The sequence below is a fragment of the Andrographis paniculata genome, unplaced genomic scaffold (assembly GCF_009805555.1).
Source record: "Andrographis paniculata isolate CXL003 unplaced genomic scaffold, ASM980555v1 Contig58END, whole genome shotgun sequence".
Lineage (NCBI taxonomy): Eukaryota > Viridiplantae > Streptophyta > Magnoliopsida > Lamiales > Acanthaceae > Andrographis > Andrographis paniculata.
In genome coordinates, this window is record NW_026137593.1 from 840,647 (window position 1) to 857,237 (window position 16,591).

Consider the following 16,591-nt stretch of genomic DNA (forward strand, 5'->3'; position numbering starts at 1 on the left):
ATGCGGAATATTTTTTTATATTATCAACACAGTTTCCCATTACACACAAAAAATCAATTAGTGAAGAGTCTGATTATATCACAATTATTTGTTTTTTTTTTTTTTTTAAAGAACAAGTAGAATAATTTTAGACTAATCAAAATAGATAAATTAATTACGGAAGAAGGGATAGTATAATAAGTCCGTGCGTAGCACGGGTAACGACTAGTATAAAAAAATATATAATCTCTGTCATTAATTAGAATGATGAAAATCATTTTTGTTCGTGAGACTCACACTAATAAAATTTTAAAAAAATAAAAATTAATAGACCTCGCAACACAAAATCACTGTAAATATATGTACTAGTGGGTAGCCGCGCTATGCACAGCCCAAACGATCAAATAATTATTTTGTTAATTTTTATGGAAAATACATTACATTAAATATATATTTAAAAATATTTATAAAATTATTGAATTGTTAAAATCAACTGTTATAAAAAATAACAAATATATAAATTTGTCGTGCAATTTGGCACAATCATCTACTTTTTTAGCATAAAAAATTTATGGTTTCATTATACATACTTAATTACTTATATCTCGAGGGTTACAAAATTAATTATAATGAATAATACGTAAACTAATTAGATCTTGTTTTTCACATTATAATCTGAGTCGTCCCAAAAATTGTAAATTTCAATTCAAAGATTTGGTAACCGATTTAATGTGAAAACAACAACAACAACAACAACAACAACAAATAAATAAATAACAAAAAAGTAATTCAACAATAACCCAATAACTCAAGTTTATAATTATTATAAAAAGATTAGTAAATATAATTATTTACATAACGAAGATCTGATAAATACATGAGCACATTCCTCACACCAATCAACGTATAATATATGATATACTGGAGATTGTGAACCTGGTCTATCAAATATAGGCGTCACTGGAAGTATAAATGTATAAGCACGATCAATAAATGTGCTCAAATACTCTTCAAAACTTGCTTTTCCGTTTCTCTACAAATATATATATATATATAAATAAAGAATTGAAAACATGTTAAACGTAAATGAAGTTATTAATGAATTTATAGTACCTGTCGCATAAAGTTGCGCACAAAGGGAAGATGTAGTTGGAACATGAAATTTAGGTGAGCATATTTCAATTTTAATGCCAGTGTTTCGGTACTGTCGTATATTTCTAAGGGGATTGGATATAATGATGGATCGAATAAAATATTCCATACTTTCCCCCCATCGACTCGTTTAATGCGTGCAAGCACACGATAAAATTTCACCTATACAGTTTTTGTTCAATTTCATTCACAATTTAAAAAATGATTTATGCGTATATTTAAATAATACAGTATGCGTACCTCATTTTGATATCGCAAATTAGCGATATTAATTCTTTCGAAATTTGCTATGTTCAATAATTCTTGCATCGAAAATATCCTCGATCTAATGAATTCCACATTTTTTTGTGCGGAGCGATTGCGCGCGTAAACCTATATATAGAAACTATTAAATGATATAGAATATGTGATAAAATAATTGAATATACTTCCATTACCAGTTACGAAGATCATCTATGTGTGGCGTATTATTGTTTATATACAATTTTGTGAAATGATGCGTATAAACAATTGGACCTGTTCGAAATGAATACTATGTAATTAGTCATATACTAAAAAAAATACAATATTTAATATGATAATCATTTTATAATTTTGCAATATACCTTCAACTTATTTCACCAGGACACCACAGGCCAGTAACGTTGTTTCTTCCTTCATCGCTGCTTTCAATTTATCCTCATTAGTCAATGCTAGATTTCCTTTCAAAATTACTGGAACTGCTGTCAGACTTATTAATGCATAATGTATAATTAGTTTATTTATTTATTTGTTTATTGAATTTGTATTTGAATAGTATAAATAAACATACAATGTAATAAGAACTAACGTCGTTACCTTTTATCCAGAAGTATAACTCCGCGCGCATTGTGGCCATACGAAAGAATCATCTACATGAGCAACAATTCTAGAAATATCTGCACGCATATTATATGAAAGTAAATAACAATGATATATATATATCTAGTTTATATTATAAGTAAAACTTACCAATCAATTGATCTCCATATCTACATAAGATTTCAGATCCTTAAAGGAGATAATATTAACAAAATCTTTTGGGAAGATACCTTCTGATCAACCGTTTGTTCAATAATTGTGTCTTGATGCAGCAATAACTGGAATGGATGGGGTACTATTTTGTGTTTGTTGTCAGCAATGATTACCTTCATTTTATGAATATTGTACATGTTGCCTTCGTGAAGTTTTGGAAGTAGAATAGGAATGTTCATTTCGTGTACCACGCCTTGTATTATGAATCCCTGCAAAATATATAAGATAATCTCACTTATTCTATTATTATAGAAACATTACAAATAATATATGATATGTAATTTATGCTTTTCGAATAAGATTAATGAATACTTACATAGGCGTCAATGAATAAAAGCTTCAAAATTCGAATATTCGATCTTGGAAATCGTGTGTCCACCAATCGAATCAATCGTGCTTTTATAGTAGCATCATAGCACTCGGGAGTCAAACTCGCAATATCTGAATATTCTTCACCTGTACGGCCTGTAAATTTATATGGAGAAATAAAAAATGCATTATAGAAATATACTATTATAAATAACGACATAATTATTTTATGAATAAGACTAAAAAAAATTCTTTGCATTATTATTTGAATAGATTGTAATAGTAAATAACTCTTACGTTATTAGAGAAGCGAGTACTTCTGGATATACTATATTTTTAGTAGCATTTGCTGGTATACCATCTTTATTATGAATGAGTATTTTTAACCCTCTTGGATGTGTGACTCTTGATAGTGCAACATATAGCATCCCATGGCAAAATACAGGGTTTGGCAAGTACAATCCAACATTTTCAGGTGTTTGTCCTTGACTTTTATTAATCGTCATTGCAAACGCCAATTTAATCGAGAATTGTCTTCTTTTCATTTGAACGAATGTTTGACTTGCACTTGTTGTGAATACAATGCGTGGTATTAGCACGTCTTCCCCCGTATGTGAACCGTTCATAATCCATGCCGACAAAATTTTGTTGCCCAACTTCAGTATTGTAAGTCGAGTTCCATTGCATAGGCCCAAAGATTGGTTGATATTCCGAAGAAGAATTAATGGTACTCCTTCTTTCAATTCCAAACAATGGTTTGGGAAACCTGAAATATTTATAGTATTCAGCAACTCTACCGGATGTATATTTTCATTTGTATATTGCGCTTACCCCGGGATTATGCTATCAGCACTATAGTATTGTTGTGGTTCGCCTGGCAGCATGGATAACATCATTGAGTTGATTTGGTCTGCATCTGCATTCTTTGGCGCTAAAATGGCCCTCTCCTTTAAGTAAGTAGTATCTGTGTACCGTTCTTTTAAGTCTGGATATGTTTCGCTTATTAATGAGTGGATACCATTTCCATTTTCATTTATCAGAAATGCTGAAGGGATTTCAATCCAATCATATTCAGTATCATCATCAAAACGCAAGAATTTGGTTTTCCCCTCTCCAACCTTATTTATCCAATTTGCGAAGTTTTGCAGTTCATGATCTGATCGTCTTGTTCCATCCAACGACATTAGTCTCATATTTTTTTTCAGATGCAATATTATGCACTTGCTCCAAAGAGGTGAATTTGACAATGAAGCAACGACAATGGCTTCACGTCTGCCTTTTGTTACAACCGGTAGGATTTGTCGGAAATCACCGCCCAAGACACATAACTTGCCACCAAAAGGCTTATTGGAAATATAGTTCGGCGAACTTTTCATTATGTCTTGGAGCGTTCTACTAACTGCTTCAAAGCAATAGCGATGTGCCATTGGTGCTTCATCCCATATTATTAATGAACTTTCTTTAATTAGCTTTGCCAGGTTTGAGTTGACAGTAACAGAACAATGCGATACTTCATGCAATTCGAACGGTATCTTAAAACGTAAGTGTGTTGTCCGACCTCCTGGTAGTAATAAAGCTGCAATGCCAGAGGATACCACTGAAAGGACAATTTTTTGTTCAGATTGGAACTTTGCAATTAATGTTTTATACAAATACGTTTTACCCGTTCCTCATCCACTATTGACAAAGAAAAATCCACCGCAATTTTTCTCGTGAGCATTCATTATGACATTATATATGCGGCGTTGATCCTCATTCATTCCATGAAAAAAAGAATGGAACATTTTCTCTTCTTGTTGTACATTATAATCGAGTTCTTCACGTATCAATCTATTCGAGGGAAATGCATAAGATGCAGCTGATGGATGTGGCATAGACGGAAAATCTCTAAGAGTTCTTCCATTTTTCATTAGTATCGTCTCTATTTCCCGCAGACACCAATCCTTTAGAAGTATTTCATAAAGAATAATATTAGTTCGCGATTCTCTTTTGAAATGATATACGAGGTCGTCGACCATAGATTTCCAATGTGCTTCCCACAAACGAATAGGATTTGTGATTTCAGAAAACATGAGCATAGTTGCAAATATATCGCGCAATGCTGGTGATGAAGCCCAGGGCGTAGCTTCACCTAATGCCTCGTGGTATTCATTATCATCATCAAGTAGGCCACGTGCCACACATGCCTCTTTGAATGTTGCATATATATTTCTATTAAATGTACGAATATTTTCGTAATTCTCAGCTCCACGGACTATATAAAGCAACATCCGTAAATAATATTTTTCTCCAGAATTCAGATGGGCATATGGCAATCTCCCTATGCTTCTCCCACGTTTTCTTATAGTCCATTTTTTGTTCTTTTTATTCCATGCCCATTCACTGATGAAATCAACGTATGTTAATCTCTTTGCATCGATGTTTTTTTTGTTAGCTTCAAACCATTTGGTCAACATTGTATCTCGAATTCCACAACGATTGAGAACATTTGGCAAATTGTCTCTGTCGTTGAATGTGACAAACTGTTGGTTTGGTAGGTGGTATTACAGTCGCTCAACTGGCAGAGAGTGTTTTTGCAATTCAAATTCAAATATTCTCCAGGAAGCTTCTATTGCTGACACATAACGACAGTCAAGATATTGTTTGATTTCATCCACAGCATATTTCTGAACTGAAATCCCTCTTTCCGAGAGCATTCAATCGGTTTTCTACTTCATTTTCCGTATCACAAATATATAATTGCACAAACTTATAGGTATCATCATAAGTCGGCACAAGAGAACCTATTCGGTGATAATTTTCTCCAGAAATACGGAAACAATATACTATTTTTCCATCTTGAACTGATTTATCTATTTTACCACCAGTAGAAGTGAAACTGAAGATCGAATTCAAAGATCTTATATTTTCCATAAAAAGCTGACTTCCCAACAGATTGTGTAGGTAAGAAGGTGAAGGTGGTAGCAAAGGCAGCCGTATCTTTCCGCTTTGACAACACAAACTAAAGTTTGGGAATTCTTTACGACTTTTAAGAACTTTCTCCTCGAACCACATAAATGCACCACAATGGCGACATATGTTATCTCGTTCACCGAGTAACAATCTTCGAGTTGCAGGTTGTTTTAGGAAACGTGGTATAACTGATACATCTATTATTTTTTATATATAAGTAAATGCATATCTTGTTAAATTGTGTAAATATGTATATATATTATATATAATAAATGTTAATTTTATTTATTAATAAATATATATTATATTTTTTATTTCAATATAATTTTATTCTCTACACGATGATATATATTGATATATTTTTGTTAAAATTTAATTTTAAAATATAAAAAATATGTATTTTTTGTTAATGTGGCGGAAAAAAAATGATGTGGACTGATGCAAATGGACTAAATATATAATTAAAAGATAATAATTATCTTTTCTGATAAAAAAAGATAATAATTATATTATATAAAAAAAATTAATTGAAAAAAAAAAGTTTACCTCTGTTTTCATAACTTAGAATGTTCGCAAGATTAGATTCCTCCATATTAGAGTTGAGTTCCGGAAAAGTACTTGATACAATTGTGTCATCACCACTTTCAGAACTACCTATTTCAAATAACAAAAAATAAAAATAAAAATTACTAATTCTATATTTAAAATAAAAAAGAATAAATGGAATTTAGTACTCTGCGAAATATAAAACAATTAAATTTTATAATTAAAATAATATTATACGTTAATATCAACAACAATAAATTAGAATATTATTACATAATTAATACCTTCGTCGACACGCACAGAATGTAGTTGCGATGATTCAACAGGCAAATATAAACCTACATTCGGTTGAGAAATACCTATATATTTGCAATAGAATCAATTGAATGATAATAATCACAAAATTAATATACATATATATACGATTAAATAATATAAATTTGTAAAAATAAATTAATATTATTAACATTTTGATATACCTCCTAAAGTAAATTCTTCTGAAATAGAAGTACTTGTATCCAACTGTTCATGAAGAGTTTCCGTTCGTGTTTTTTGAACGATGTTAGAAACAAAAGCTTCAGTTTGAATATTGCAAGCTTCACAAAGCCTGTAATATTGTTTTTCGATGTTGTCAATAATATTTCTCAGCCCAGCATTTCTACTTGTATTATATTCTTTCACACGCATCTCTCTTCTTCTTTTTAATCGAGCAATTTTCTTAAAGGCTCGTGCCGTATCCATCTGTAAAATAAAAACTCATTACAAATTTAAAAATTTATTAAACATATTCAATTTGGTAGCAATGAAGTGAGTAACTGTATAGATCATAGTTTTCATAGGTTTTCAAATGCTCTATCAAGTATATCAAAGTATAACCATAATTTTATCTAAAATAATATGTTTATTGTATTGAACAGCAATGAGAACCAAATTGCATACATAACTAAAAAATGAGGTGAGAAATATTCAACACATCAAATTCATTTGATGTAGCCCTCTGTTCAAACAACAAATCAAGAAAACAAATAAAGCAAATAAAGAAATTTTTCGCATATACAAATAGTATTTTAAGAAGAAGATATGAGATATTGAAAGTTCATCATATAAAGGCAATTACACACACGTGGAGATAATTAAGCATATATTCACCCAAAATAAAACTAAAGCTGACAACAAAAGGTGAATTGCAGTGTCACCATAATATTAACTGCAAGCAATATTATTTAAAAAACTTTTGTAATGGAACTAAAAGATGACATGAACTGCAAATTTTACACCGAGTAAATCTTCGCCCCTCTAAAAATCACCCTCAAGAGAAGACTCTCACAGAACAGAGAAGAACTAAGAAAAAGATTACCAATCCCACAACATATTTTAACTTCAAAGTATAATACTTGAATATGGACAGTTTCCTTTAACATATTCCATAGCCATTCAACTGCATGAAAATATATAAGAAATAAGATTTTTTACTACTTATTCAAGTCTACAACATCAAATGGTTTTAGCAGTAACAAAGCTATAATATACCTTCAGCGCACCAAAAACACGGTTTCCAGTTGTGGTTCTCAAAAGGCCAACATCAAGGAGGGCACGGACGGGCCTCCTTTCCTCGGGTTCAACAAAGTAGTCCTCACCAGTTGCCTAAAAACCATTACATAAAACCTTAGCTTAAAAAATACTTCACAACATATGATAATCCAACAATGAGATGTGTCAGAAGGGGCAAATAACTCAACTTGGCAATATGATGATGACCATATAAGTTACCTCAGTATTTCCTTCATACTGTACCTTAATGATTTGCTATACAAAAATTCATCCTAAGGTGTTGGTTTTAAACCCCTATTGAAGATAAGCAGTTAAAAATACCTGATAATTCTTTTCAACATTCTGATCAAGGTTATTGATTAGATCTCTACAACTACCTTAATGATTTGATATACAAAAATTCATCATAACATGTTGGTTTTAAACTCCTATCGAAGATAAACAGTTAAAAATATCTGATAATTCTTTTCAACAATCTAATCAACATGAAAGCACAAATATGGAGCAGTAATCGCAGTTAAAAACAATAAGTAATTTATAAGGTCGACATCCCACCTGATACCTGATAATTTTTCTCAATAATATGATGAATATGAAAGCACAAATGTGAAGCAGTAAATAGAGAGTTTGAGCGCATTCACAACAACAACAAAATAGCATAATAACTTCGAAAATTAGGTAGAAGATAATACAAATAACCTTTCAATTAGCGTAAATCGTTTCCTATTTTTCCAGAATCCGGTGTTGGTGCGGGGTGTCAATAATATGATGAATATGAAAGCACAAATGTGAAGCAGTAAATAGAGAGTTTGAGTGCATTCACAACAACAAAATAGCATAATACTTCGAAAATTAGGTAGAAGATAATACAAATAACCTTTCAATTAGCATAAATCGTTTCCTATTTTTCCAGGATCCGGTGTTGGTGCGGGGTGTCGATGGGAGGGAGTGACCACATGGCGCAACCCAATCGGCGGAGTGTGGCGGTGCGGCAGAGATTTTGTGGTCGAAGATCATGATTGCGAAAGTGTAGGACTGTGCGGCGGCGGTCTAAGAAATCAAGTTGCGAAAATGATAAGATTGTCTGAGAAATGAATCGAAATAAAAGAAGAGGTGAAAAAAATTAAATAATAAAATAAAAACGGTATATAAGCCCCACATCCAAAAATTAAAAAATAAAAAAATAAAAAAGAGCGACGTGGCGGAACACTTTCGTCACCAAATATTATATATATACACGATATTAGATATTAGATTTACGCTAGAAACCGTTCGGCCACGTCGGATATAATATTAGATATTAGATTTACGCTAGAAACCGTTCGGCCACGTCGTCCGATAATATTTTTTTTAAAATTTTATTTTGTGGCAGCTCCTCTTAAATAATAGTACTAATAAAATAATAAAGAAAGGAATTGAAATCGGGTGGCAACTGGAAGGGTGATGGTGGACTATGAAAAAATAATAATAATATAATATTATTTATTTTATTATTTTATTACTTTTATATTTTTATATTTTATTTATTATTTTATTTTATTTTTTTAAATAGTTTATATTGTCACTGAATTTAGATAAAATATAATTAGATTAATGATCGTACTTTGCACCGTGTAATAAAATAAATAAATAAATAATTACAATATATTTCTATATAAATTTTAATCATTTATTTCAAAATATATTATTATAGAAATTTTTACTAATTTTATGTTTATTTTTTCAAGTATTTTAAGATTTTGATAAATTTTAAAATAATACTCCTCCGTTCGTTCTAAAATAATAGGGACATTTGGAATGAATACAGAAATTAAAAAATAATAGTATTATATTAATAGTGAGTATAAATGTATTTTTAAAAGATCAAAATATACATACTTTATATAATTATTATGAAAAAAGTATGGATAGTTTTGTAAAATAAGAAAATATAGTTATAAAAAATGAAAATAAAATTATTTTTGAGATCGGAGGAAGTAGTTCCTTATAAAAAAAATAATAATAATTAAATAAATAATAATGACAAAATTTTTTAAAAAGACAAATTATTTAAAAATAAATTATGAAAACTACAAATAAAAATCTAAGAATAAAAATTGAGAGCTATTTTATATATTTGGAATAAAATGTGTAATATAATTAAAACAATATAATATTAAAATAGCAATTTAGGTTATTTATGAACAATATCAACTTAAAAAAATATATAAAAACTATACATATATTTTGGGTGTGTTATTTTGTATTTCAATTATACAATATAACTTCGCTATTCTTCTAAAACTATTTTTCAATTCTGGTTCCTCAATAATAATAATAAATAATACATTTTACAAAAGTCAAAGAATAAAAAATAAATAAAAACTTTCAAATATTCGTCACAAAAAAATCAAAAAGCGAAAATATATTATATTTTTTATACAATCTTTTCTACCATACATAAAAAAATCAATCCATTAAAAATGAACGGGCCAATATATATATCAAGAAACACATATATATGAGAAGTCGTACGGATGACTACCTGTTTTTACTAAATTACCTTTAATACTGAAACAATGTATCTTTACATCAGTAGTAAGTACGGGTAATATTGTGGGCAAGTATGACTAAATTTGTCAATAAACCTCACGTTGTCAGTTATACTGAAAATATTGGGTGTTCTTGAACGTTGTGTATTTCTAATTCCATTTGCTATTTTGTAGTGATTTACTTGTACAAAATATATTGATATGGATATCATTTTGTAGATCGCAACGTTTTCTTTAATACAATAACTTAGTTACAATATTTTAATGCTATGATATATAAAGAAATGCATTTGAAACTAATGCAAGGGTTTTTGAATTTGTTGAGCACGCAAAACAAAAAAAAATTTGGTCCGACTAGACGGCTGCTCTTATAGAGAATATAAAAAATATATATTTATATAATTTATTATATTTCTTTCTCTCATCTTTCTATCCCAACCGACTACTTGCTGGACGGTTCTCCTCCTCTTTCTATCCCAACCGACTAATTACTGGACGGTTCTCCTTCTCTTTATCATCCGACCAATTCAGTATATATATCATTTTGTGGAAAATAATTTATTAATATAATAGAAAAAAAAATTATCCAAAGAAAAATATATATTTTTTTACGGACGTCGGCTGATCCGGAGGTCGGCTGATACAGAGGTCGGCTGATACGGAAGTCGGCTGATACGGAGGTCGGCTGATACAGAGGTCGGCTGAAATGGAGGTCGGCTGAAAGGGAGGTCGGTTGAAAGGGAGGTCGGTTGATACCAAGGTCGGCTGATATGGAAGTCGGCTGATACGAAGGTCGGCTGATCCAGAGGTCGGCTGATAGAGAAGTCGGCTGAAAGGGAGGTCGGCTGATACGGAGGTCGGCTGATACAGAAGTCTGTTGATACGGAGGTCGGCTGATCCAGAGGTCGGCTGATACAGAGGTCGGCTGAAAGGGAGGTCGGTTGATACCGAGGTCGGCTGAAAGGGAGGTCGGCTGATCCAGAGGTCAGCTGATACAAAGGTCGGCTGATACAGAGGTCGGCTGAAAGGGAGGTCAGCTGATACGGAGGTCGGCTGAAAGGGAAGTCTGCTGATACGGAGGTCGGCTGATATGGAGGTCGGCTGATACCGATATCAGCTGAAAGGGAGGTCGGCTAAAAGGGAGGTCGGCTGATACAGAGGTCGGCTAATACTGAGGTCGGCTGATCCGGAGGTCGGCTGATACGGAGGTCAACTGATACAGAGGTCGGCTAAAAGGGAGGTCGGCTGATCCAGAGGTCGGCTGATACGGAGGTCGGCTGATACAGAGGTCACCACTTTACTTTTTCAGTCTGTAGTTTTATTTTCCTTAGTTTACTTATGTACCCTACAGCGTTTAGAGATTCTTAATCTCAGGCATTCATTTTATCAAATTCGAAGATATTTTCTATTTTCGGATTTTACTTTGTTTTGTTGAAAAAATACATCAACAATATTCTTTATTTATTTAAATTTATATATTCATATTTATATAATTAAATTTTAAGAATTTAATTAAAAATTTAAAACACATCAATATATATATCATTTTATAGATAATTATTTTTTTAATAATTCAGCAGCCGACTCTCTTTATGGCCAACTGACTAACAGCAGCCGACAGTCCAGGCGGTCGGGTCTCTCTAAGGCCAACCGACTAACCAGAGACCAACAGTCCAGCGGTCGGCGTTCTCTATGGCCAACCGACTAACCAGCAGCCGACAGTCCAGAGGTTGGGTCTCTCTAAGGCAACCGACTAACAACCCGTCCAATATGTAGTCGGTTGGGATAGAAAGATGATAGAAAGAAATATAATAAATTATATAAATATATATTTTTATATCTGTGCAGCCAATTGAAATGTGATTCACAATGGACGATAAACTATGCAAACGTATAAATACGACTTGATATATATATATATAGCAAAACTATATAAAATTCATATAAAATTTCATAAAATTACGCCAAATTTTCATATTTTCAATACTGCGTCCGACTCTTCAAGATTTTCTAAATTCTGCACCTAACTCTTTGACCATTATTATTTAAGAATGTTTGGTCTGCTGAACACTCAAATTAGGAATTATTACGTACAAAAAATAATAATAATAATAATAATGATAATGGTAGCAGAGTCTTAAAGGAGGTCGGACAAGATAAGGTCGGGCGAAGAAGGATGAGACAATCAAGCGACCACCATCCGGTCCCTTCAAACGGCCGAACAACCAATCGTTCAAACGATTCATTAGTCGCCCCATCAAGCGACCAACTGACCGCCCTTTGAAGCGACTGAACTACTGTTTTGACCAAGTGACCGGCCAATCGATCAGGCGATTAACAGGTCGCTTAAATTAAGCGACCAACCAACAGACATTTTCTTCGCCCGACCTTATCTTGTCCGACCTCCGCATCTGCCATCTTATCTTTCTTCGTCCGACCTTATCTTATCCGACCTCCGTTAAGACCCTGCTACCATTATCATTATTATTATTATTATTATTATTATTATTTGTACGTAACAATATTTATATTAGTTTTTTCTCATTTTCTCTCATTCTCTCCCTCTTTCGTAAAACTAAATCGGTCAATTTTTTTTTCCTTTTTTTCCTAAAATATATATTATCTTTCTTTCAAGAAATTAAAAATGTAAAATATGCACCGCTAATGAACTCAGACAACATATTTATATAAAAAAAATTACAAAAAATATTCTACCATAACAAAAACTTGCACTGCTTAGTCGCGCTCACACGAGTACTAATGTATATATATATAGATAATAAGTTATTAGAAATAATATTTGAAAATATATAGGTAGCCCATATTAATAATCAATCCATGTTATAGTCAATATAAAATAAAATAAAATAAAATTTTATTGTAAGTTTTTTACCATATGAAAATAGAAATATAAAAATTACAACTATATTATATATAAATTTCTATATATTGTAAAAATAAATATATTATATGAATGTTAAATCATCATATATTAACTTTTAGTTGTGTTGCATTTTAAAAGTAATAATAATAATATTTTATTATTTACATAATCAAATGTACGGAATATGCAAAATAAATTTACATTAATTTTTCTTAGTCTTACATTCTTGGATTGATATTACAAATATTAAAATTACAAAAACTACTTCATCTTTTCTTTTTTAATTATCTTCTTCGCCTCATTATATTTTCGTTATTCATATACTTTTTCATTTTTCTTCGTTTTCACCACTCACTATAAAAAAATTGGCTTTTTGTAGCGGATATGTAGTCCGTCAAAATAAATTCGTCACAAAAAGTGACTTTTGTTATGAAAGTTGTCGCCACAAAAAAATTTAATGATTGATCAACTTTTTTTTGTATTTATTTGGACAATTTATCCGTAACAACTATACTTTGGACGGAATTTCGTTATATATATATTTGTTACGTAATTCAAGCTGTGACAAATAGGTCAATTTAAAAATTTTCTATATACTTAGAAAATCTATATAGAATTATTTTAAAATTTGAAAAAAAAGATTATTTATTTCGATAATTATCCGTAATAATTACATTTTGGACGGAACATCGTCATATATATATATTTGTTATGCAATTCAAGCCGTAACAAATAAGTCAATTTTAAATATTTTATATATTAAAAAAATCTGTATATAATTATTTTAATAAATAAATTTATTTAATAATTGAATAAATTTATTTAAAAAATAAATAAAAATAAAAATATGAAAACATTTTCATAAATCATACCTAAAATATAAATTAAAAAAAATTAATTATTTTTTAAAACATAAAAAAATTAAAAAAATTAAATAAAAACACAATCATATAATATTAAAATAAACAAAAAATCAACACTAAAAAGTACATATAAATTTTGAGAAAAATTTTAAAATGACTTAGGGATTTTGAAAAAAATTTACAAATTATTATTATTATTATTATTATTATTATTATTATTATTTTAAACAAAACTAAAAACGAATCATAACCCTAATCCAATATTCTAAACCCAAATCCAAACCCAACTACACCGCCAAAGTGATTCCTCGCACATCGCTGCTCGCCTGCCCCATCGTCGCCTCGCGCCGCCGTCCCCAACTTTGACTGACGACGTCTTCCACCAGCCACACTGCGGCTTCCACAGTTTGTCTGCATCATTCGATCTGCAGTGTTCTAGTTCAAAAGATGACTATCTGGTGTTATCCCCAAAGGTTTGTGTTGTCTGTCATTTTGTAATTGTAAGCACTTCTAATTTACTGTTCTTCAAATTATGTGGCTAGTTCAACCGTCTATTTTTTTTTTTATTTTAATAACGCATATTATGTGCTTCGCCTTGATTGAGTATATTTTTTTCGAATTGGTTCTCTTATGTAAATTTTTGAATGATTTCATGTGCCTTTTGGTGTTGATTTTCCTTCTTTAAAACATGATTTGAAACTTAATTCCTAAATTTTGGCGGTCCTATGTTATTGCCTTCGATCATAATTTCTATGTTTTTTTTTTCTACATATTATGAAATTTCATAAATGAAGCTTCTGCCCATTGAGGTTTTCAATGTCCTGTGAGAATTACATCATAGAATCGCAGAAATTCTACCCAAAACTTCCCAAAAAATCTTATCTCGATGATTGTTTTTTGGCTGATGTTTGTTTATAAAGTGTGAAGGCAGGGAAAGAACACTATGCAGTATGTTTTTATTATGTAAATGAAAAAAAAAAAATAACAGAATGTATATATATGTTTAAAGCATTGTGAACTGAAGACCATGCTTTGTGTTGTTGTTTTGGGTATCTTCTTATTTGATATAAAAATAATCTATTCAAGTTGTTGTGATTAGTGCTTACTATAGCATAGTAGAGTCCCTTGTGCTGAATGGAATAAACGAAGATGATGTTGTATATTAATTATATATTACAGAGTCACAATTATCATTGCTAACTCAAGTTCTTTACATTCTGTTTCGGTCGGCGTAGAACACTACTTCATTAAAAAAAAATTACTTTGTGCGGATTCTGCATATTTCTTAGCACCCTTATAGTGACACACTTGGGAATCTTGTCTTCTCATTATGTTTTTAGGTAATACTTCAATCTTGGTAGCTGAAATTTTGTTTAGTTAACCAAAAATATGAAGTTAGATAGTTTTGCTTTCAACAAATGTTCTTTCATTAATGGGTTGTTACCAATACATTATTGTAGCAATTAATCAAGTAAAAATCATGTTGCTTTGCATTTGTGCATTTAAAAAAAATTCGAGAATCCATTATTAGTACACATATTTTGTATTATGTATGAGGAGCCTAACAAGCTTCATAGCACTAAATCTTTAGGGAAGGGCCTGTCTTTTATGAAGCTTCATTGATCTCTAAACTTTTCCAGTGTTATATATGTGGTATGCACTCTAAATTACATGATACATTTTCAGTTCAATACACTTTATGCCCTGATGAAGTTTATGAACTGTCAAATTCCCAAGTTTTTTTTTTTTTGTCAAGAATGGTTGTAAATCTTGTTATTTACGAATTGTTTTTTTTATGGTCTAGTTTAATTGTCACCTTGTCAAGAGATCTACAAAATGACTTCATACCGTAAGTTTATTACTTTGGATAAAGGAACTTAATGTCTTTCTTTCCCTAGTAATTCTTATTGAACACATATTCTTTAAGCTCCGTGGTGTTTGAATAGCATAATTGTTTTCATTCTGGTGTTTGGTATCCTATTGGTGCCTGATGGTGATGAGAGGTATGGCTTTATTTTATCTTGTTTCCTTTTAATTTTCTGGATGTCTTTGTGCTTGGCTCTTTATTAAGACTATATTAGATTCTTTGAATCTACAACTTCAATCTTAACATGTCTCTTTACGTACTTACTACATTAAAAACACATTTTCCTGAGTGACTTGTAGAAAACATTATTGACACCTTAGACAACATGGATCAAGGACAAGGACAAGATCTGCTGTCCACCTTAAGACATTCTCAAATACTTGCCCTTCTGATGTCTTAGGAATCAATATACTAGTTTCATGTCACGACTGAGTTATTGTTGCGTTGAGTCCGTTTGGGTGAGTTTTGTTTTTAAAGTGTAACATTTGAATGCATATTTCATTTTTTTTCGTTGAATAGTAGAAAACAATTTTAAATAAATGCTTGCAAATATGGATACATGGTTCTCTAAGTTGATTCAACATCTAAGAATTTGAACATGAGGTTGGTTAACCTAGGTGCTTAATGCATTAGGTTCAGGTTTTCTTGAGATATTGATTACTAAGTAAAACCTTGAAATTGTTTTGTTTTTTGTATTGCTTGTTTTGTAGCTATCTTCCCAAAATTGTTGATTCTTGGAAGTTCTTTTTAAATGTGTGTTGATAATGATCCCAAGATAATTGAGCAGGTGCAGGAGTATTGTCTAACTATTTTTTTCCCTAATATTATCTCTTTAGAAATAACCAAGTTCCAAAATGACTTTTCTTTGCAGATGTTCACATCATGGTCATATATCACGAAACAC

At 30.8% G+C, this 16,591-nt stretch overlaps 1 protein-coding gene across 1 annotated transcript; it reads right to left on the reverse strand.

Moving 5' to 3' along the window:
* Positions 1–792: 792 nt before the first annotated feature.
* Positions 793–8,559, reverse strand: LOC127257624 (uncharacterized). The gene is made up of 11 exons (XM_051284060.1): positions 8,420–8,559; positions 7,864–7,915; positions 7,522–7,635; positions 6,471–6,732; positions 6,276–6,350; positions 5,992–6,099; positions 2,501–2,649; positions 1,969–2,393; positions 1,737–1,861; positions 1,569–1,647; positions 793–1,503 (listed from the first exon to the last, which is right to left on the reverse strand). Exons 1-8 carry the CDS (start codon positions 8,557–8,559, stop codon positions 2,154–2,156), a joined length of 1,140 nt encoding a protein of 379 aa, XP_051140017.1. The 3' UTR covers positions 793–1,503; positions 1,569–1,647; positions 1,737–1,861; positions 1,969–2,153.
* Between the last annotated feature and the right edge of the window lie 8,032 nt (positions 8,560–16,591).

What these genes read in the sequence shown, in the direction of transcription:
- LOC127257624 (XM_051284060.1), bottom strand. Translation starts at nt 8,559, where the DNA reads ATGATCTTCGACCACAAAATCTCTGCCGCACCGCCACACTCCGCCGAT. An exon ending in ATGTTGAAAAGAATTATCAG is followed by an intron (nt 7,636 to 7,863) that starts GTATTTTTAACT and finishes AATGGTTTTTAG; the next exon opens with GCAACTGGTGAGGACTACTT. An exon ending in TTCTGTGCGTGTCGACGAAG is followed by an intron (nt 6,100 to 6,275) that starts GTATTAATTATG and finishes TATTTGAAATAG; the next exon opens with GTAGTTCTGAAAGTGGTGAT.